At 40.2% G+C, this 22,941-nt stretch overlaps 1 protein-coding gene across 1 annotated transcript in view; it reads right to left on the bottom strand.

The window, feature by feature from the left end:
- The window catches only part of LOC127229616 (POU domain, class 6, transcription factor 2), a 123,030-nt gene extending 106,499 nt beyond the window's left edge, over positions 1-16,531 (bottom strand). Inside the window, exons 1-2 of the mRNA XM_051194691.1 lie at positions 16,453-16,531; positions 9,013-9,386 (exon numbers count right to left, since the gene is read on the bottom strand). Coding sequence (XP_051050648.1) covers positions 9,013-9,386; positions 16,453-16,531 — 453 coding nt within the window. The remainder of the gene's footprint in view (positions 1-9,012; positions 9,387-16,452) is intronic.
- Positions 16,532-22,941: the final 6,410 nt, after the last annotated feature.

Below are 22,941 nucleotides of genomic sequence, written 5' to 3'. Positions count from 1 at the left end.
GCAAGGTCCCAAAAGCCTAGAACATATTCGGTCATAGGGCAGTCTTCTTTTATGATAAGAAGAGACTCATGGAAGACTGCTGGAATGGTGTGTAAATTGTGCTATGAAGACATTTCAAACGGGGCTCATGTAATTCTTACACTGATCCAAATGGGAAAAACACAGTCTTTGGTCTCTGCCATCATTGACTTTCTGCCTATACAGGTTAGTTCTGAGAATCACTTGGCTTTAGCCCTAGGTTTGCAACTCCATTTGAATGCAGAGTACTGCATGTGCATAATTCGCAAGGAGCATCACTTTTTAAGATCATAGGCAGGCATATGAAAGTATTTCCCCTAATTAAGAAGATTTAATCTTAAACCTTAAGAGATCATGGCCTGGAGAGCTTTCCTCGGAGAAGCAAGAGATTCTTTTCAACCTTCTCTCATCCTAAATCTTAAACTCTTTTGTTCTCTTTAAAAGCTGGAAGTGCCCCGTATTGACATCTGACAATACAAGGACAGAGGCTCTACTCTGGAGAGAAGAGTCCAGCTGAGAAGACGAAGGGATTCCTAACTTTACTTTTTTTTAAATGTCAGTTAAATATCTCCTCTTACAGAAAACTAAGTGGTACTGTGCTCATCATTGTCGAACTGTAGTTCAGACAAAATGTGCTGGGCTAGGAATGTTGCATTGACTGGAACCCTACTGGGCTTTCAGACATCATCACTAGTTCTGAGACTCAACAGAGTGAGTAGCAGGTAGATGTCAAATACTCCCTCCATTGTGTATTCTTCTGTAGCCGCACAGACAGCCACTGAGTAGCCAAGGATAGGAGAACTGTCCTTTCCCCTAGGCAGCCACTCCAAGAGGCACCTTTGCTGTGCTAGGTCAGCAGACACTCTGGAGACAGTGTTCTCAATATGGTGCTCTTTTAAGTTCTGCTTTTGTACTCACCAAATTCAGGTCTTAACAATGGGAGATGGTGAAAAAGAAGGAAAACACACAAATATATAGTTCACTGACAACCAAAATAGACATTGCAGAGGTAGAAAAATATAAATGATGACAATTTCAAGTCAGACCTGCACTGGAATACAAATTCAGTCATTTTTAATGATTTTTAGAAAGTTGCTTCTATTTTTTTTAAACTCAAGATTTTTGGATTTGTAGATAAGTTTAGTTTCTTTTGGGTTGTGTAGAAAATGTGAAGTTGAAATTAATTCTGTAAGATATACAGATATTTCTATTTAATAAGTGGTTAGAACTTTGGATCTCGAGGCCATGAATAAAATAATGAATATAAAAATACACATGTAAGTTTCAAAACACTCCATAAATATTAGACCAATGTCAGGATATTTCCTGAATGTTTTGTATATGGATTATGGTATACATCTGTAATTTTTTCCCCTTGCCTTCAAACCATGCTATGCATTTCATGAATAGAATGTGCATCTAGAGAGGTTTAAAACATCATCTCATTTAAACGATTATTGTAATAAAAACACTCCTGAATTTCAAAGAGATTGACTACTTGATGTCCTAAAGTTAGTGAAAGAACTGATATTATAAAGATTTTTTTGAGCTGGTAAGATGGCTTAGCTGATGAAGGCACTTGCCACTGAGCTACACAACCTGAGTCCAATGCCCAGCAGAGAACCAGCTCCTTGAAATTGTTCTGTATGCACGGGAGCTTGTGAGGACATATGTCTCCCTTTACTTACATGTTAGAAACTACATTGGTAAGTTGGAAGTAAACTTATGTTGGTTCTTAATAATATTGATGCTAAAAATGAGATTCTGTGGGTTAAAATGAGACCTTTGATTAACATTAGGATTAAATGCATGCATTTGCTTTCTTTCTGGCTTACACTCCTTGAAGATTCTCAACAGCCTTTGGTAAAAGTCCCCTTTATGGAGTCTCTTCATCCTTTTGACTTAGGGTCACACAATAAAGCTCAGGTGTCATCACTATTTATACATGCACTTTTATAGCCCAAGATTGTTTGCTTTTGTTCAAATGCATCTGTTCATCTCCATGTTCCTCCCTAGATTAGAATAGCTACAGTCAGTGAATGAAAATCCCCCGTCCTTTGGAACCATATTAGTTGCTCTCCCATTAGCCATTTCATTTAATCACCCCCCCCCAGTCATAGGGGAAACTGAGGCTCTGTGGGATGTGCTGACTTGACCCAAGTGTTCATCAGAGGCAGCATTTGATCCTAGTGTGTGCTTCTAATAGACACTTTCTAAGGTGCCAGAGTGTGATCTGCAGATCCTCCTCAGGGTTGCAATGCACACCATTTGTGCTTACCAAATGTTTGCAGAGACTGATAAAAGTACTTTAGTTTTTACAATCTAGAGAATATTCACTTGCGAGTCTATGATTTGGGAGTCAATTTAAAAAGCTCACGGAAAATTTACTTCAAACTTGTGGGAAATGAGGCTAAAACATAAAGAATAACACGGTGTTAAAGTACTAGACTATTATATTGAGTTCACATAAATGCTAAGTTTTGCTTGTTTGGAGAAGAGCATCAGCCAAATAATACGTTTATGAGTGTGAAGGTAAAATGGTTTCAGAGCATTTTGCACTTATTTGGGGATTGCTTCACCAGCTACTGTCTAACAGATGATGCTGGGACTAGAAGGTGTACATGGTGCCAGGCTCTGTGTTGAGCTCATGGATCTTCCCCATTGTCATGATCACAAGGGGTCTGTTTTATTTGATAACTTAGAATTTATCACATTCAAAAGCTACAATAATTTCCAGTACTCTACCTTATACATACTTTCTGTCTATCACTATTTGATGTACGTTTCTGCAGTGAGTGGTGAGGCCATGCTGCCAGCTTTGTTAACCTCCTTCCACATGATCTGACTAATTGACAGAGCAGTACAGTGGAATGGTAAATCCAAACAATGACAAAGAATCACTGCAGTGTATAAGTATATTCTTGGTAAACTAATTTTTCCCCCTGCCACTCTCAAAGCAATATAAACTTTGTTGTTCCTCCCGGATCTCAAATGCTTTGTAATAAATTCTTTGAAATGTCAGTTATGTTGAACTGAGGGTTTTGTTAAAGGAGACTTTCTTTCATAAAAGGAAAAATTGTCCTTTGCAGAGTATATGGGTAAATATATTTTGCTTATTTTATTCAGTGCTTAATACAGCTGGGTAAAGGGATTCCTGTTTCCCATCAGGCCTCTTTCTGAGTGGCTGAATCATGGGTAAAGTCCTCAGGCTTCTGGATGGTGGAGTAAGCAGAAAGTCTTACTCTTTCACAATTTTAAGCTAGTGAAGGCTCGCTCAGCAAATTTATAGCACACAAAACATCTCTATTAGCATGTTACATCTAATCTTTGCCGTAAATCTTTGGGTTCGGCTGGATTTTCTCATCCATGATAATCAAGTTTTCTTTGGCTCTTTAGATCAAAAGTAAATATTTTCCAGCCCATGCCAACTCCTGCCTTGCAAAGGTCCTCATGGCTCCATAATTGTGAGAGAGTACTGTCCACACGGTGACACCACTATCATTTTTTACCAAATTTACTTGATTTCAGAAAATTTTAAGTAAAATCAGTTAGCCAAAAGAGTTATTTGATTATCCTAACATTTCAATAAAAAAAGATTGGTTTATTAGTCATGTGCAGTGAGGAAGGTAGATTACAAACCCTATCCATTTCAAAGCCATTAGCCCCCAAGCCTTTGTGTTGCTGCTATACAAAATCTGGTTCATTTTTCAGTACACCCAGAAAGCAGGATGTAAGGCATCCTGAAACTTACAACAGATGGGATACCACTGGCTGTGGAGAATTTTGCTGACTACATCATTAACACTTCTGGTAGCAAGAGGTATAGGAGACATAATGAGGAAGCACTAAGCATAGGTATTGCATTGACGGTCAAGATGCAAAGCAGTGTTTTAACCATGGGAACAAAAATCTCAAGTTCAGGCCAGTGTATCAGTATGCCTTGTGCTTTCCTCTTGTGCTTTAGAATTGGCTATAACTCAGCCTGGCCTGAGAGCTTAAAACCTGAAATTTTACTGACCGTGGGTTTTTGCCATTTGAATTTTCAAAATAGTGCATTATACTATTACTTTTTCAATTAGCGCATTTTGGGGGTGCTCTTCAGTTCTGCAGCTGAGATGAGAACTACATAGTCTTACCTTAGTCTCACTTCTGCAGGTGACTGCCTGTGTGAATGCAGAGATGTCTCTGGTCTGTCAGAATTGATAATGGCCAAAGGAATTTGTATACTATTAGTGTACATGTGTGGGCCACCAACACCACACAGCGTTACTGATTTCTAATGTAAAACTCAAAAGGAAATGAAAGTATCTCAGAAGGATTTACTTCTATGAATGAAAAATCCTACAGCCAGGAGCCTTGTGCTAAATGATCAATACTAGTTACTGAAGGGAGAAAGTGTTTGGCCTTTTTTATGGTGCAGAGAAGGGGGCTCATGGTTGAAGAAAATTTGCTTTAAAAATAGTGGAAGTAACTTTAACTCCTCCTCAAGGTTTGGACTTTCTATTTCAAAAAGGGGTATGACACGACCCTTCCCCATTACATATGTACACTGACTGTAGTGCAGTGTGTCAGTGGGAAACTATTGTCAAGAAGGTCAGAAGGCCTTGCTCCTGTGTAGCAGATGTGGGATTTTGATCCATTTCTTGGCTAAGCTGTTACTAGACATGCATGTCAGCAAATGCTTATATGTGAAAATGCACCTTACATCCTCTTCCGAGCACCTGCATCTCCAAGGAGGTGATCGGGCCGCTCATTTCTCATACAAGCACAAATAGGTGGGCTTTTTTTTTTTTTTTTTTTTTGCTCCTGTTTCATCTCCCTGTCTTCCCTCTGTTGTTTATTAAAACATGCAGTACAACAAGAAAAGGACAAGATTATCCTGCTTCCTGCTATGCAAGATGGTTGGGAGAAGGCCTAGGTTAAATGCAGCGTTTGGTTCCTTAAGCTCCTCTAATGCACAGGTGTGCCAAAACAATCTGCGATGAGAGCACATAGCAGCGACTCTCTGAGGATACAAACTTGAGTTTAATTTGTGCTCTCTGGCTAAGCTAAAACCTTCTTCTGCTATCATTATCCCACTTATGTTTGTCTTCCACTCTCTTTCCACTTTGCTATCCAGCTGAGTGGGAAGAAATTCACCTGACCTTGAAGAATACTCAGAAAATCTGAAAATAAGGTTTTCAGTAGCCACTAAAATCCCAGACTTCTACCAATGTTTGGATCGCATGTGCATGGGCTTGAAAGGATTCTTAGAAATGGTAGATGTGGAAAAATGACATCCAGAGAGTTACAATAACCTGTCAAAAGGCACGAGGGATGGATGAGAAAGCAACCATCAGCCTTCCAGTACAGCACAATGGGCTCCGGCCAGGCCCCGACAGACCCTTTAGGCTCATTAGGATATTGGCCAAAATGCTGTGATGTCTCCAGTGAATGTAGATCTTTGAAGGTCACCTCCAGGAAAAGCAGTCTGCAAGTACTGGACAGGAAGAGTCTTCCCATTCTTGCTCTCATAGGATCTCTGCCAGATTCGACTAATATCAAATTAAAAGTTTGAGTGTGTTTTTTTTTTTCTACCAGGAATAATTACATTAAATCCTCTCTATCTAAAAGGTTACTTCCATTTATTGTTTCAGCTCTTTGCCTATTCTGATGCAGATGAGTTACAGCAAATGAAGGCACATGGGCTGAAAACTGTCCCTGAATCCAAGGACTAACTTCAGCCCCAGATGTACTTTTCTGCATTTTGCATTTTTGCCGACACCTGACTGCCTGGCTCCTGAGGTCCTGTGTGAGTCCCTCTCCTGTTAGAACTTCTCTTCAGCCTCTGGGGACTGAAGGAAGTTGTGAGTGGGGTAGGCTTTGAGTCTCAATGGAGAATGAAAACAGTCATGCTGGGTTCAGCTTCTGTTTTCCACTCTAGACACCACCCTTCCCTGGCCTCAGATGATCAAAATGAATGAACAAAGTTCTTCTCTTACCCCAGCTTTTCTGCAGGGGTAACACTTTAGAGTCTTGTCTGACTTGAAACAACAATCTGCTTTTGTAAATGCAATCCATTTCATGGAATTGAGTGAAAAAGTGAAATCAAATTATACTGCAATTTTACAGAAAACCCTGACAGGAGCTATTTGGAGACTTTTTCTTTAGGTGTTGCTACCTGCCAGCATTACTCATTTTTTTCTCTATCTTGAAAAACGACCTCACCCAAATATATCTTCACAACCTACTTTCATTTAGAACTTTTTTTTTTTCTGAAGACATTACAGCATCTATACAACTTTAGAAATAATTGTTATCCTTCAAAATGTTTTTGAGTCAAATACAAAACAAATGGGCCTTCTGATGCACTGGCTTCCTGATAATCCGTGTTGCACAGTTCTCAGATGGATTTTAACAATGTAGAAAGATAAAGTCCACCTGAAAACAAAGAATCCTAAAAATGAAATTTCATCGTCACATACAAATTTAGTTGATCTCTACTCCCTGAATAATTTTCAGACAAATCACTTTATTCTAGCTCATAAAGATGATTACCTCTGAGAATTAAATGTCTGTGCAATGCCTTTAGAAAGGCTTTCTTTTTCTAAAGTTCAAAACTTCCATGATCTACAAACTCAAAAGCCCTGCAGTGAGGGTTGGTGGAAAAAAACTTAGATCATGAAATTCTCCTTTTCCTTTATACGTGCCTGAAGTGAGGGGAGGCTGCTTTTATTCTTGTTGACATAGACTTATTATTCAAGTTTAATTCTGTGTCTACTCAGAAATGCTTTAAAAGTTTCAGCAAGGTATCCCCTTTGTGGTCTCTCATTCAGGTCCACAGGTGCTATGGTAATATCTAGTCTGTACTTAAACATCATAAATATATTAAGTTTAGAAGCAAAATTTCCAACAAAAAATAATATTTTATCAGAGCTGTCAAGAAACAATGTGGCTTTGAGCATGCCTTTACTGAAAAATGAAACAAAACTAAACATCCAGTATTTCCACAGCAGTTGGGAGAAGGCTTAGAAGTCCTCAGGTGTTGTCAGTGTTCTGTGAACACTGGCTCCAAGCTGGCTCTTACTAAATGGGAAACAAATCTGGATTAACCAACAACTTGGGCAGATGCAGGTCATGCTACCTCTCAAGTCAGGATGACGTTTCTTTGGTAATTTAATCTATTTTGGTGTACCCTGAGAGCAGGGCAGAAATGTTTAATCACATGTTGTCAAGGCTTGGACCTGAACCATCTCTCAAAAATTCCTGTTTGAAGTTTACTCCCTTGGGGGTATTTGGGGAAGCTAGATGGGGTGTGGCTGGCAGAAATCCATCCCTGGGGATAAGGCTTTTAAAGTCAGTCCCTGACTGGTTTCTGCTTTGGTCTCTGTTTCTTGGTTACAATTGTGAACAGGCGCTGCCACACACTGCTGCTACAGACTGAGCTGTTCCCCATGCCCTCTCTGATATGATGGACTGCAACTCACCAAAACTGTGAGTCAAATTAAAACAAGTTGTTTCTGTCCTGCAGTGTGTGCTTCTAGAGTTTAAAAGTCACCTATTCACTTGGTATCTAGGTCCGTCTACTTTAACTGTACTTCAAAAGTATTACACTCTGTCTCTGGGAGGACAGAGATGCATTTTGGATGCTAACATCACTGAGGCTGCTTGAGCAGTACAGTTGTGCATTTGATTATATCTACTCTCCCATCAGATGTCAGTATCTTGTCAAAATTGTTAGGTTGTCTAGCCCTTGTAAGATTTGTGAAAAAATAAGTCTTAGCTCTAACTTAGGAATGTGCTCAAAGTGAAAGTAACCTTTAACCACTTGTCCAGTCACAATCATACTTCAATCAAATGTTTGTATTTCTAGGTAAACTTTGGGCCACTCCAAGAAAGTAAGTTCAAAGAGACAAAGCAATGGGACATCAAGTAAAGTCAATAATGAACTGCTAAATTCCTAATCTACCTGCCTTTAGTCTGTGTGGTTATCTATTTGATCTTGTTTGTTCTCCTGTTTAACAGCCATAAGTGCCATTACTAGTATCACCCTTGGGTTGGGGAAGATGGATCAAGGCTCTTCTAAGAAAGGTTGGTGGGCTAATTGGCATTGAAGTGAATGGATGAACTGTTCATTTGGTTGTCATCATACTTAGGAATACCTTGACCTTTTGGAATCAAATGGAGGAATATGTCTCATGTAAGCTGAAAAACAGGTAGCCTATGCCTCCTGCACTGGCATCCCAGTCACTCTGTTTTGTAGCTAATTGGTCTGAAGTTAAAGTTACATAGCCCTGAATGTTCCTTTTCCTTCCTCTTCAGTGATAGTGGGTTAAAGATAAGCTTTCATGATTAACATGAAGTCTCTATTTATTCTTCAGTCTCACATTAATAAAGTAAATACACAACTGCTTTAATTTATATCAAAATGCACATTTGCTGAGATTCTGGACATAAATTTAAAGTACTTGTTAGTCTGTGGAGTAATGGTTGGAATCTGGGACTTAAGACTGGGGCTAAATTTCTTTGCCCTCCTAACCCCAGAGAGTATTTATAAAAATAAAAACAAAAGAGAAGAAAGTACTGAAGGTAAGACACTGTTGTATTCATAATACAGAGAAATAACCACCAGGCCTCGTGGACAGGAGATGCAGTTCTCCACGGGGCTACAAAACTGTGCTAGTAATAATTTTAATTGGATGCTATCTTTGCAGCCTTCAAAAAGTATCATAAAATGGAGTTATTACAGGCTACAAGTGCACTTACAGTGCTGTCCTCTCACCGAAAGAAAGACATAACATTTATCCTTCGGAGGGCAGCATCAATGGACTTCTATTTGTTTCGTTTACATGCATCCCCAGCTGCCTGCCATTTGCTTCCTCTTCCCTAAGTCTAAGAGATCAATTTGAATTGGATGCTGCAAAATGTGGTGCTATGTCTTGCTGGCCTTCTGCCTTTGGGGACTGTACAACACCGGGGGAAAGTCCATACTCTTGAGGAGAATGAAAAGCATACCTGTAGAGGGTTGGGCGGCGTGAGCGGTGATGGAAGGCTATGTCCTGGAGATGGGCTGGGTTTCTGAGGGGGACTTGAGCTCGGTTGGCTTGGAGATGACTGATTCTGGCTCTGGGGGTGGGAGTGGGGTTGATGTTGTTGAGACTGAGTAGCCTGCTGGAGCTGAGCTGAGGGAGCCGGTGGCTGCTGTGAGGCAGGTAGTGGCTGGTGGGGCGGGGTGGGCTGGGACTGTTGCTGCTGAGACTGTGAGGGTGCCTGTGAGGCTGGCTGTGGGTGCTGACTGGTTGGAGTAGGCAGTTGTTGCTGTTGTTGCTGCTGCTGCTGGAGCTGGAGCTGCTGGAGCTGTTGCAGTTGGGAGTTCAGGGATGAGGTAGCTGCAGGGAAAACAGGAAGGATGGTGTGAAACAAACAGGACAGATAGGATGTGTCTTGATGGTTTTTCCTGTGCATAATGACAAAGGCCCCTTTACAAAAGGTTATCCTCCCTCCTTGAAGCTCCTTGGCATGACCAAGGATTGAGGGACTCTAGATGAAACGAAATAATTTCTTGTGAAAATTTTTGCAATTCAGAGAAGAATGTACCACAGCAGATATTCTTAAAGCTCCCAGCATTGCTTTAAAAGCACTGTATTAGAGAGGTGTGCCAGGATGGAGACTGTTTTTAAGCACTTTCTCTCTCTTTCCCTTCTTTTCCACCTGCAAAATACAGTCACTTTCAAGATTTGATTGAGATTTTCAAAGTTCAACCCATTTAATTCTTTTGGTAAATGCTTGACTGGAGTTAAGAACAGTACACTAAATTGTTAGCAATCTCCTTTCCACCCATCATCAACACCATTAGTGGCATCATTTTCACTTGCTACTTCAGACCTCCACCAATTTTCTCAGACATCCAGGTTTCAACACCTGTTCTGCTTTAAAGAAAGTACAGACTTCTCAGTTTTTCAGAGTAAAAAGAACCCTAGATGGTTTAATTACTTTTTTGCTTCTTGGTCAGACAAAGCTCTTAAATGGGAAGGGATTCCAGTTGTTGGCTGTGAATTGATTAGACACATTAGCATCTCAAAGAGCTAAGAGAATAAATGAATGTTTTAAGGTTTTCTTGAGGTGTGTGTGTGTGTGTGTGTGTGTGTGTGTGTGTAAAGCTATCTCTGTACCAAACCAGCCTCTCCAATGCCCATCAGGAAAAGGACAATGTTAGTCTTTAGATCTAGAAATATATGTAATATGAAGTGCCATATGATGTGCTACCTTCATACAACAGATACACCTAAAAATGCATGTATGTTGGGCCATATTTTGAGCGTACTCAACAAGGAAGGTAACTAATGGCTACTTTTGTAGAGAATCATTTTATGAGAGACATTAAATGCCACCGAGATTCTGGTAGGATGCCAAACAAGATACAGGATTTAAGGAGGCAGAGTCCCACCTTCTAGAAGCTTACAATGACTTTGAGGAAATAATATTAATTCATACAAAATATAATTTGGAGGTTATTACTATATAATTCTGGTAGAAGTAGCTAGATTCATATTTGTTGATTGAATGATGCATGGTGTAAACCTGACAGATCAGAAGAGTTCTGTGGCCTGAGGGGCGAGAGCCCGACCATGGTGAATGTAGGCCCACACAAAGGTTTGGGAGAAGGATGTGAAGAAAGGAAATCTCTAGCTGGAGAAATACCCAGAGTCCACATGCCTTGAATGACATTTCTGAGGGAAATTTTGAGACTGACTGCCTGAAACAAAGAGTCTAGGAAGTTCTGAGTCACCTATACTTCATAGATATGGTGGGGGTTGAGTCCTACCAATCAGCCATGTCATAAGTTAGGTTTCAGATAATAATCCAGCTTTACTCAAGGAAGGTTCAGCACCTCTTGTGAGTTAGCAGTATTCTCTGGGTCACCAAATGCCAGTTCTCTGATCTCAAGTATCACTAAGAAAGCTATAATGGTCAGTTTACCAAAACTCATGACTGGGTCATTGCAGCACTCCAGGTCTCTTCAAATAGTCTAACATGAGTCCTATCTTGCAAGAACACCCTGGGGCTTATATGTGACTCTAAAGGTCTAGGGGACTGATAAATGACCCTTTCATGATCCTCATTATGAAAACTTTAAGAGTAAGGCCTATTTTGTTATCATCTCTCACTCTTCTCATCACACAAAATCACGTTTGATTGAAAACCAATGATGCCAATTCAATTCTAACACTCAATATCACTTACATTCTGGGATTCCTAGAAGAGTGGGGTTTGACATTTTTATGGTGTGGTTATGGAAAGTAGAACCTAATTGTACCTCACTGTCTGCCTAATTCTAACCAAGTCTGTCTAGGTTTCTTCCAAATGGGGCACATACATCAGTGCTCATTTTCATGGTCACATTCAATACCACAAGTTTTCATTTGGATTAGAAAAGCATTTATCTAAATCAGCATTAGGAACTGGAAAGATTTCAGAATATTGGCAGATAGGTATTGGCAGACAAGTGCAACAGACCCAAACCTACTAATGAGACAGGGTCCCAGATGTGTCTTCAACACTTTGTGTTTGTGAGCTCACATTACTCAGATATTTCCTCTAATAGCAGCTTGACTAGAAAGGCACAAACCTAAGCAAAACCCCATTGCATTCTGTAAATGCAAGTGAAGCAAAACAGTGATGGAAAATCAGATGTGGTCATGTATATGGTGGGTACAAAGGAAGTAGGAAGGAATATGCAGGAGTGTAACCTTGGTATAAAAAATGTCAAAATGAAAAGATGTGGATTCCTTCCAGACTAATGTGGTTTGATCAAGCCAGACCACCTGAAACAGAGTACCAGGTGATCCTACATTCAAAACAGCTGGACAAAGCAGCCTGACAGACTACAGCCAGGATTTCTGAATTTTCTTCGAATCCCCCATGACAGCGCCCCTTACCAGCAGGAAGTAGTTTGGAAAGAACGACGCCCAAATTCCCAAATATTGTCTATAAATGTTTGTTTTCATTTAAATGGACTTGGTTATATAAAATAAAAAAAATAGTCTTTCAAAAAAATGTCAAAACTATCTACCCAATGATTTGACATATATATTACATAGCATGATTAAATATGGGCATGGGAAATAACAAAAAATAAGTAAACTGAAAAAGTTTAAGGACATAGCTGAACTATGAAATGATGGTTGCAGAAAAAAATGGTGCACTGGGGGATCAAACTGACCCCAGACATGTAATAGCCAAGGTTTTACTTTCTTTTGGCATTTATTGCCTCTATCTGGTTACAATACACTGGAAAGGACCAATATTAAATATGAAATTTAGGCTATGAAAGAGATGTGTACAAAAATACACCTTGAAAAATTTAATGTTTAAGATTGTGAAAAGAAGAAGGAAAACAAAATTCTCTCAAACTCACAACTTCCTAAAGAGAAGAGAGGGCCGTGGTAAAGTGGCTTGAAAATTTCCAAATAAATAATTTAATGAGACCAAGGAGTAACCAAGAATCCTGCATTTTACCATTTGTTCAGTTCCTATATTTCAACTACATATTAAAAACAATTTCTCATTTTGAATGTTTAAGGTTTCCATAGTGAATCCTACAGTTACATAGGCACACAGCCTGGGTGAACAGCAGCACTGCACAGGATGAGAATTATGTATGATCACTTCCAAAGGCCAGACTAGAAAGAGAAAGAGTAGACAGCTCCAATTTCCAGGACTTCTGTGGGTACCCAAATTCACAGGTGCTCACATCTTCTATTTAGAATGGCCATATATAACTTATATATGTCCTCCCATGCTTTAAAGGGCCTCTACTACTTACAATAGCATTGTATAATAACAGTGGTGTTAATTGTTACACTGTTTTGCCTAGAAAATCAAAACAATAGAGAAGCCAATCACATTTATTACAGATGGAGCTAAAAGCACTTTTGATTCATAGTTTATTGAATCTTTGATTTCAGGACTCTGGCTAATTGTACCTGCAGTTCAAAGAGTCCATGAGATCCCGAGAAATGGAAACATGCCTGTCTGCTGAATGCCACCCTCATTTAACCTATGTGGTACTGCCTTGCCTTAAACCAAGCCTTCAATTGTCCCCCTTTTAGTTTCTTTGTTTCCCAAGGTCCTTTGAGTGAAGTACATACAATTAAAGAGTCAGAGATAGGGTCTGCATACTAGAGAAAACATGCTGACTTTCTCTTTCTGGGTGGGTTTACTTAGATCAACATATTTATATTTCTAGTTCTATTTATTTTTCTGCAAATTTCATTTTTCTTTATAGATGAATAGAATGCCATTATGTATTTGTACATTTTCATTATTTGCTTGTCAGTTTATAGAAATCTGAGTTGATTCCATTGTCTGTTGTGAATAGGGCTGCAATGAACATGGAAGCAATAGTGTCTGTATAGGTATAGTGTATGGTACAGATTCTTTAGGGTGCATGCCCATGAGTGGCATACCCTAAGATGTATAATACTTCTACTTCTAACTTGTAGAGGAGCCTTCAGACTGATTCCCAAAGTGATTTTGCAAGTTTACCCTTCCACTATCAGTGCCAGATTCATTGTCATTTGATTTTTTTTTTTTTAATGAAAGCCATTCTGACTAGGGTGAGATAGAATCTCAGAGTAGTTTTAATGTGTATTTCAAGAATACTGACTACTAGAATTCCAGAAAGCAATTTATGCGAAGGTGTGCTAATTAAGTTTTGTTTTCTTGACACAAACTAGAGTCACCAGAGAACCTCAATTGAGGAATTGCCTACATCAGATTGGCCTATGGCATGCATGTGGGAACATTATCTTTATTAGTAATTACCATGGAAGATCCCAGTTTACTGCAGGAAGGACCTTTTCTTGGCAGGTGGTTTTTGGGTGGTATAAGAAAACAAGCCGAGTAAGCCATGAAGAGCAAGCAAATGAGCAGCATTCTTGTGTGGTTGGCTTTCTTCCATTGTGGAATGTGATCCATAAATATAAGCTAAAATAAACCCTTTTCTTCCCAAAGTTGCTTTTGGTCATGGTGTTTATCACAGCTATAGAAATGAAATGAATACAAACAGTAAACTGAAGCACAAGGAATTTTCAGATAAATGAGGGAAAGATCTAGACCATAGTGAACGTCATCTCCACCCTTGCAATAAACCCAACTGAGGCAAATTGAAAAGAAAAAGGCAGATTTGTCTAGGGATTAGTTGCTCCAGACAAGGTTCATGAAGTCTTGTGGCTGGACTGGGTCAGGGGCTTTTTGTATATGAGTGGTGGGAGGCAGTAACATGCTTGAAAAGGTATTGGAGTATTGCCCAGGTTAGGGGTCTGGTAGGTATGTTCTGAGTCCAGTGGTTACTTTGGAATCTGGAACTAAGTGTCCAATGTTTCGAGTGGGCTTTTGTAAGCATGGGGTTTTGGCTGGAATCACTTTGTCTGGTTCTTGGACTTCTACAAGTACCAGCTTCTGGCTGGAAGTTGGGGATGTGGAGGTCATGGATATTTTTATAATGATAATTCCAGCCTAACACATAGAGGTGTCATTTAGAGAGGTACCATAATATGTCAAGTAATTGTCAAGTAATCAGTGGTTGTCTTTGATAAAACATCAAGTTACATACTTGGTTATTGAGATGACTTTAGAGAGCACAATCTAAGCCATCCTGGTAGTTTCAGGCATGATTTTGTGTTCAGAGTGAGTGTTCTAGGTCAGCCACTCCTCTTCCAAGGCTATCTTCTAAAGGCAGAGGATTGATATTTCCTATAAGCTGTCACACTGTGACAGTGTGAACTGCTTGTAATGGACATGTTGATATTAACAGACATGGAATTAACTAGTTAGTTTTGGTGTTCTGGAATGCCCAGGATGAGTTGTATTATAGAAGAGGAAAAATCCCAGGTGTGTCAAACATTTTGATATTGGGAAACAATGTTATCATCTACAAAGTTTTAGAATCGCTCACCCAGTTATAGAAAAAGGAGAAGAAAGAGGAGAAGGAGGAGAGTAAGAAAAGAAGCAATCACACACAGAAAAGTGATGTTATGACTTTGTGTTCTTAGGTACCCTGAACTGCAGATTAGATACACCCTCTATGATGGTGAGTTGAAGCCATCAGGTAACAACTTCCCTGCTCCCTGCTCCCACACAGCTTTCCAGCTGTTTCAGGACACAGCACAGAACCTTAGGACAGGACTATGAGAGCCTCATAGAACCAAGATACTCAAGTGAACAGAATCTGAATATGGAGAACAGCATGTCCTCAATCAGAAACGAAGGGTTCTGTCAACTGTTGCGGAGTGGACCAGAGAAATGAAAGGAAGTGAACAACACAGTTTGGAAAGTTAATATTGTCAGTTTAGCAGGACCTAGGACAAACCCTTCAGAATTCAGAACACCCCCTAGAGGATTAACTCCATTAGATTAGCGGGTGGGCATGCCTCTGAGAGATCTTCTTGGTTACATTACTGAATTTTCTTATACCCATCCTGAATGTGGCCTCATAGGGAGATCCCAGGGAGGAAGATTTTTGCCTGGTTGTCTTTGAGGCTTAATGGTGAGTTATCTACCTGGTTTCCAAGTTTATCCATACTTCTGTTGCTGCTGCCACTGCCACCACCACCATCCTTTGTTGACATCAGAGCCCCGCTCCTTTAGCCGTCCAACACAGACTGAAGACCAGAGGCTATCCAGTAATTTTCCAGGCCATCAGCACACACTGGGGCTCTGGAGCCTTGTAGATGATTAGCTACTGTCTCTCAGGGCAAAGGCAGTACTGTTGAATTACTCAGACTAAAGAATCCATTTAAAAATACAAATTCATCCTATGGGTTCTGCACCTCTAGAGAACCCCAACAAAACACAAGCTATTCACAAGTTCTGTCTGGTTCCATGTACCTGTTGCAGACTATTCCTCTGAGTTCTGATGATAATCTACCAGCTTTCTGTCTCCCCTTATCTCTCCCAGCTTAAATTCCTTGGCTACTGGTAGAGGGGGAGACAGATTTGAGTTTCAATACCAAATCTCTCTCTCTCAAACAAATAGACAAAAACAAACAAACAAACAAATGCCCTTGTGCTACAGTTGGATACCCTAACCCTAGTCCTAACCCTAACCCTAGCCCTAACCCTAACCCTAACCCTAACCCTAACTACCTGCTGGACAGCAATCTCTTGCTTGTTAACAGTTCCTCCTCTCTGTTAAGAACAGTGCTGGAATCAGAGGCTGTGGAGGGGCATTACTCAGCCCTCTGTGTATTGTTAGAGGACTTCAGGGCAGGAATCCTGCTAGGGTAAACTACCAGGTAACTTATTATTTCTCTATCTTTTCATCATTACATGCATTCACTTGCTCAACAAATATTTACTGAGTCCTTACTATGTGCTGGTTATTGTTTAATGGAGGAGACAGTGCCAAGCAAGACCAGCCACGTCCTGTTCTCAGGGGACAAGCAGTCTTACAGGTTTGTGCAGAAGTGACAGTGACATTATTTAGTGGCTGGAACTGCACACGTGCACTGATAGCACAAATGGCAGCCATCGTGCTGTGCTAATATATGTAATGGATTATTGGCTTATGATCTGAGAAATGTATTTATTTGTCTATTAAATTACTTTTCCATTAAAAAGAAAGAAATGTACACACAGAGAGAGAAAGCACTCAAATGGAGGCAAAGAACCTAAACTGAGGAGGAAGGAAGCACTTCTTAAAAGTGGCCAAGTATTCCACCAAGAACATGGCAGGCAATGATTCTCCAAACCTATCCTTACCCCAGCTTCCTGAAGGGGGAGAAATAGTCAAGAGACAAGGAACAAGTGTATGAGTACACTAATAGGAAATGGGCAGGAGGGATAAATACATACAGAGAGGAAGCAGAGGGGTGGGCACTGGGGGCTGGAGTGGGAGGAATGGAGAGCAACTGCTAATGGCTATAGAGTTTCTGTTGGAGATGGTGAAAAATTCTAGATCCATATAATGGTAAAGGTGTTTAATATTGCTGAGTGATATGAATGAATAGCTTAACATGAATAAAATGGCTAGTTTTATAGACTTTGCTGTAATTAGAAGAGGATGCCTTTAGCTCTGTATTCACACACTGAGGTCCAACTAACACTGCCAGCCTCCTCATTGCCTCTCATGGCTTTGTGGTCTGGAGGTGTCAGTATTGTCACCAGGCATGGGCTGAGCTCAGGAGTATTTGCTTTTTGATTGCTTGACCTTATGTCTTACTGTCAAATTTCTTTACTCTGTCCCTGGAGATCACTAAGAGGTCACCTGCTTAGGGAGTAACACACTGCACCCACTGGAGAGACATAGGCTCTGCCTGGCTAGGAGGTATTTCAGTGTAGTGTTCTGGTTAGTTTTAGTCAACCTGACTTGTTTAGAGTTATCTATGAAGAAGAACCTCAATTGAGACAAATGCCTCCATCAGACTGCCTATAGGCATGTCTGTGAGGGCATTTTCTTGTTTAGTGATGGGGGGGAAATCTCACCCACTAGAGTAGTAATCCTGGGGTGCATAAGAAAGCAGACTGAGCAAGGCATGAGGAACAAGCCAGTAAATAGCATTACTCCATGGCCTTTGCTTCAGTTCTTGCTAGGTTCCTGCCTTGAATTCCTATCCTGACTTCCCTTCATGATAACTCCCTTCCTCCCCAAGTGCTTTTAGCCACCCTTTTTCACAAAAATAGAAAACTAAGACACGGTTCCTTTGAATGTTTCTGGTTTGAAGATGTATGTGAGTGGGATGGAGTAAAGAAACTGTCAACATGACTACTCCATGGTATGGGAAGCTTTAGTTGTAGATATGAGACAGAGAACATTCAGAGGCAAGTGGAAGAGTCCAGAGTGAAGAGAGAAAGAAGTAGACTAAACATAGCCAGCAGAGTGGATATGGCCACGGCTATCTGTGAGAGGATGGAGGATAGCTGGGGATGGAGATAGAGAGAGCAGAGTGAGAATAGCCAGGTTATAAGAGAGATGAGTGGCTTGGGAAGGGAAGCCTGTGAGCTGGAGGGAGTTTAGGGTAGAGAAAGAAGAGAGAAGAGCTAGGATGCTAGTGTGGACTTTGAAACATTCTCCTGAGTAGAGTCTGAGGGAGCCTAGTGCCTAGCATGGACGTTGATATGCTGAAAAGCATTACACATATATGTTAATTGGAGAGCTATGTCTTTTTTGCCAGAGGTAAGGGTAATGTTTCCTTTTGGCAGACAGGAACTGGCTTCACAAAATCCTGAAGAATGCTGACCTTTATTGAACTGCTGGAAGTCCTCCTATAGAACAGGCTGAGCTGAGCCTATACTCAATTTTGAGTTAGTGAGCCTGCCATCTGGGGGAAGGTATCCTTTGGATCTGACAACAGGGTCATTTCTAAGTCATGTAACTTACCACAACAGTGGCTTTTAGAAATTCTGTGAGGTCCTAGATGCTGTGCACACAGGTGGAAAACAGTGTGGGCTAAAAGGTATTAGTGTGCTGTCACTGACTATCATAAAGTAGCTTTCAAGACAACGGAATGGGGAAAGGCTAGCAATGCTATGCTGCACTGTACAGTGTAGGTTCAGAATGGTTTCATAACTTTCCCAAGCATACACCACTTGCCAGTGCTCCACATGACTCATAATAGGTTGTCACCTTTCCAAAGCCTGTGAACACAGTGAAATTGCATTATAGATGGGGCAAGCTATTCCCCAGTAAGGGCTTTCATAAATGCAACCACTCATTTATAGATAAATGCCCTCCATGGCCATGTTCTTGAGGTGAGGTATAAGAGGCTATGCCCAGCATTAATACATGGGGAGGTGCTTAGTTGCTTAGTCTGACCCACACTTGATGTTTTGTTGATACTTAGGGGAGACTTGACATTTCCTAAGCGGAAATGGAGGAGGAGTGGATTGGGGGATGGAAACAGAGGAGGATGTGATGGGGGTGGGGGATTGGACTGGGAGGAGAGGAGAGAGGGGAAACTGCAGCCAGGATATAAAACAAACAAACAAACAAACAAACAAGTAAATAAATTTATTTAAAGAAAGAATATTTGTTTCTTGAGGTAGTTTATTCACATATAATATTGGTCCTGCTATAGGCAAGCCATCTTTTAAAAGTGGCTGATGGGAAATTAAGTTTTTATTATGAGAATAAGGGTCTAATTTAAGTATGAACCTTGAGTTTTATAAAGAGCAGAGTTGACAGGAAGGGGCAGCTAAGGGGGGCCAGTGGAGGAGAGGGAAAAGGGCCTCAGTGTACTCATCTTGATGGCACAAGATCTCTAGGAGAAGGGAAGGTAGGACCTAGTGTGACTTAATAGAAAGAATTTGATTTAGTGACATCTATTCACATACACCTTAGGCAATACAATCAAATGAAGGCAAACCATAATGCAAGGAAGCCATTTCTGGTGCCCTCACTGAGGACAAGTCCAACCTGTATTAATAGAAAAAAATTTTTCAAATTAGATAGAAAAATACAGATGATTGGGGACTGAATTTTGAAAATTCAGAGAAGGTGAAGACTTGCTGGGAAATCTGCTTTATTCTTGGCTACCAGAAAGAAGAAAAATCAAGCTGCCTTAGAGATGATGGATGGGTGCCTGCCCATATCCATCTGGGGTTAATTCCAAAATATGGCTGCATAGGCCCTTACCTAGTGGGAGATGTCATTCTGTAAATATGTTTCTCTTATTGGTTAATGAATAAAGTCCTGTTGGACAATAGGAAAGCAAGATAGGTGGGACTAGGAGACAAGGAGGACTCGGGAAGAGTAGGGAGAGATCAAGATGTAGGACCAACAGAGTAGTATGCTGGGCTCTCTCTCTGGTAATATAAGACCACGTGGAAATAATTAGATTAATAGAAATGGGTTAATATTTAAGACAGAGCTAGCCGATAAGAAACACTAGTAACAGGCTAACAGCATTGTATCTAATATAGTATTTGGGGCTGGCACGGCTGTGGGACCAGACCAGCAGGAAAACATACTCCTAACACTTACTTTTTATTCTTCTTTACATTTAAGGCAGATATCTACATATTACTTGAGTTATATAGGGTAAACAGAAAAATTCTTCCCTGAAAACATCTATGCAAGTTTCACTTGTCTGGACCAGCCAATCCTGTTTCATTTGATAGTTTCCACCATCTCCAGCAACCCTGAACCAGAATTACCAGGGGAGCTTGTTAGGAAGGACATTCCAGGGTGGCACAAAATCTGCATAGTAAAGAATATTCCCAGGGGGCCAGGAGACATTGCCTCTGGAACCCCTAGAAGCTTAGTGAAGTGTGTAGGGCCTGCTCTTTCCTTGACCTTCAGCTGGGCCTTTTCCTTATCCATCACCCTAGGATCTTTAAGAATATTTCATTCATACAACTTTCTCTGAAGGAAAAGAAATGTGAAGAGAAGAAAGCAGACTCCTGGAAATTGGGCTTTCTCTATTGCTTTTTTAAACAACAAAAAACCAAAAATTGTATGTCAATTCACTAATCTCTCCTGCCTTTACTGAGATTTTGGGGCACATGCTTGTTGGAGTACGTTTAACAAGTATGAACTATGAGACATGTCAGATTCACCCCTAAGTAGGGAAGGTGACAGGGGACCTCTGGATAGAGCAGGTGAGCTCTAGATAAAGCAGAAATAAGGAACAGCACTTGCCTAGTGGTGTAAGAGAAGCTAAGGGTACAGGTGCAACCAGGGCCCATTGAACTCAGACGTGGTTGTTGAGATCTTCTTATAGAAGAACCGTGTCTGACAGAATGAATCAAAGCTAGGCCTAAAATATCAGAGAAATAATGGAAAGACTCTCCTCTAAAGAAAGTGTAAAAGCTTTCTGGAAAAGAATCAAGATTTTTAATGTGTATGTGAGCACCCCAAAGTGAAATTATTTTCTCTCACTTACCTAAACAAGTCTGTCAATATCACTGCAATATGGAACTCTTTCCTACTCCCCCACTCTCTCCAGTCCTTGGGATTTCTACTTACATCCTCACTGAGTGCCAACCAATATTTAAAAAAAAAAAAAAAAAAACAAGACCTACCCTGCATAATTTCCTCATGGAATTAAAGAACACTGAAGAGAAATAGATTTTAAAATCTGAAAGGACTTTTGCAAAGAAAAATGGCCATCTACCAAGAGATAGAAATTTCTGGCATCATTATCATGTGGCTGCCTGTCATTAATGAAACTCTGTGGGTAAAATCTGAGGAGTAATGCCTTCAAAGTTCTGAGGGAACTCAAATTTCATGAAGAATTCTATTGCCAAACTGGCAAAAATCAATTGCAAACTGAGGCTCACTTGGGAACTGAAACTTATCTTTAAGTGATGAATTTTGCCCAACACAAACTAAGTGCAAATCTAATGAGAATGTTGTTTTCCCCTGCTAAGCCTCCATGGATTCCGTCACACATCTGGCTTAGCCACTGTGGCATCAGTGGTCAGTTCTTAGAGTCCTCAAATGTTATAAATACCTTTGATTGACAAAACATAGCTTATAAAGAAGTAAATGATTATGCATTTCTTAACAAATCAGCTTCCTTGAAGGCAAAGTGTTTCAGATAGTCTGTCAGAAAAGGAGGCAAAGAAACAAAAAGGGGCTGAGGGTGCAAAGATAGGCTGTCAGTCTCCACAAGCAGTCAGGACTAACAACCAGTGGTGGTCTTGCCAATCCCTCCCTGGGCTCTGAGACAGCGGTATTGCTATAGAGTTGTGAGGAATCTGCTATGTGAAACTTCTTCTGCATAAGCTTGTAAGTGACAAGATTAAGGCAAGTTAATGATGCTCTATTAGTAAATGTAAGATCTTCCTTATGGAAGGGAAGGTGTAAGAACTTCTCTTCTGGTCTCCAACAATTTTTTAAGTCATCTTCTGGTGTTAATGCAATGTCAAATCAGAACCCTAAGGATTTTAACAGGCCTTAGAAATTAAGTTCCCATGGACAGATCTTATGTGTTCCTTGATTTGCTTGACTGATGTCCGCATAACCCTGCAGGGATTATATATGGAAAGTTGATTCTTGATTTGAAATCCATTTGCTCCAAAGATGAGGTCAAGTTTACCCACCTGAGACTTTTAATGCAATTTCTGAGATCCTTCTCTTGCAGTTTGCAGAGACTTGGTGAAGAATCATACAGGATCACTAGGAATGTCCCTAAGGATGACTGCTCACTCTCCAGTGTGTGTGCATAATCAAGTTGTTTGATTGAGATGTTTGAGGGTCACTGGGCATTGCTGTGTCTATGTCCTGTCTCTTTTGAGTTTAGTATAGAGATCACATTTGTGTGAAATGGGAAGTTTATGTTACCTAAGCCCATCAATGTAAAGAACACTTGTCTCTATCTTTGGCAGTCTCATCTTAGGAAGCCAAGTTACCTTTGGCTAGCTGATAATTTTTTTTTAATTGCAACTAATGCTTATTAAGTGTGAATTTTCTAGGGAAAATTTTACTTTTATTAAGGTACTAGAGAATTCATATTTGATAAATGACATTAATGATAAAAGGAAAAGGAAGAAATGTTCTATGTTTCCATGCTAATCAAACAGAGGCATGCATGATTCTTAAAATGTTGAAGGCAGGGCAAGCTAGACCCCGACTTTCAATGCTTCAGCATTCACTTTTCATTTCAAATGGAGATTTTCAAGAGAAAATATTACAAGCAATTCAATGGCTGCAGCGCCTGGTTTAAACACAGCACTCTGTTCACTCACATTTCTTTTAGGTTACAGACACATGGGCCAGTGCTTATTTTCATGGTTGATTTAATCCATCCCCTCTGCCAGTGTGGGGCTTATTCCTTACAGTTATTCTCCAGTGATCTGTCAGTTCATATTTTAAAAAAAGTTAAGTGACAAAGATGTGGTGGCTGATTCTTTAGAAGGATCTGGAAGCTGGAGTGTACCATATGAGATTTCTTACCAAGAATCTGACTACGCTCTCTGTTTTAATTCCCTTCCCATCTC

This window comes from Phodopus roborovskii, unplaced genomic scaffold (genome assembly GCF_943737965.1).
Source record: "Phodopus roborovskii unplaced genomic scaffold, PHOROB, whole genome shotgun sequence".
Classification (NCBI taxonomy): domain Eukaryota; kingdom Metazoa; phylum Chordata; class Mammalia; order Rodentia; family Cricetidae; genus Phodopus; species Phodopus roborovskii.
The sequence above is the reverse complement of the archived record's forward strand: the minus strand, read 5'-3'. Positions and strand labels throughout refer to the sequence as shown.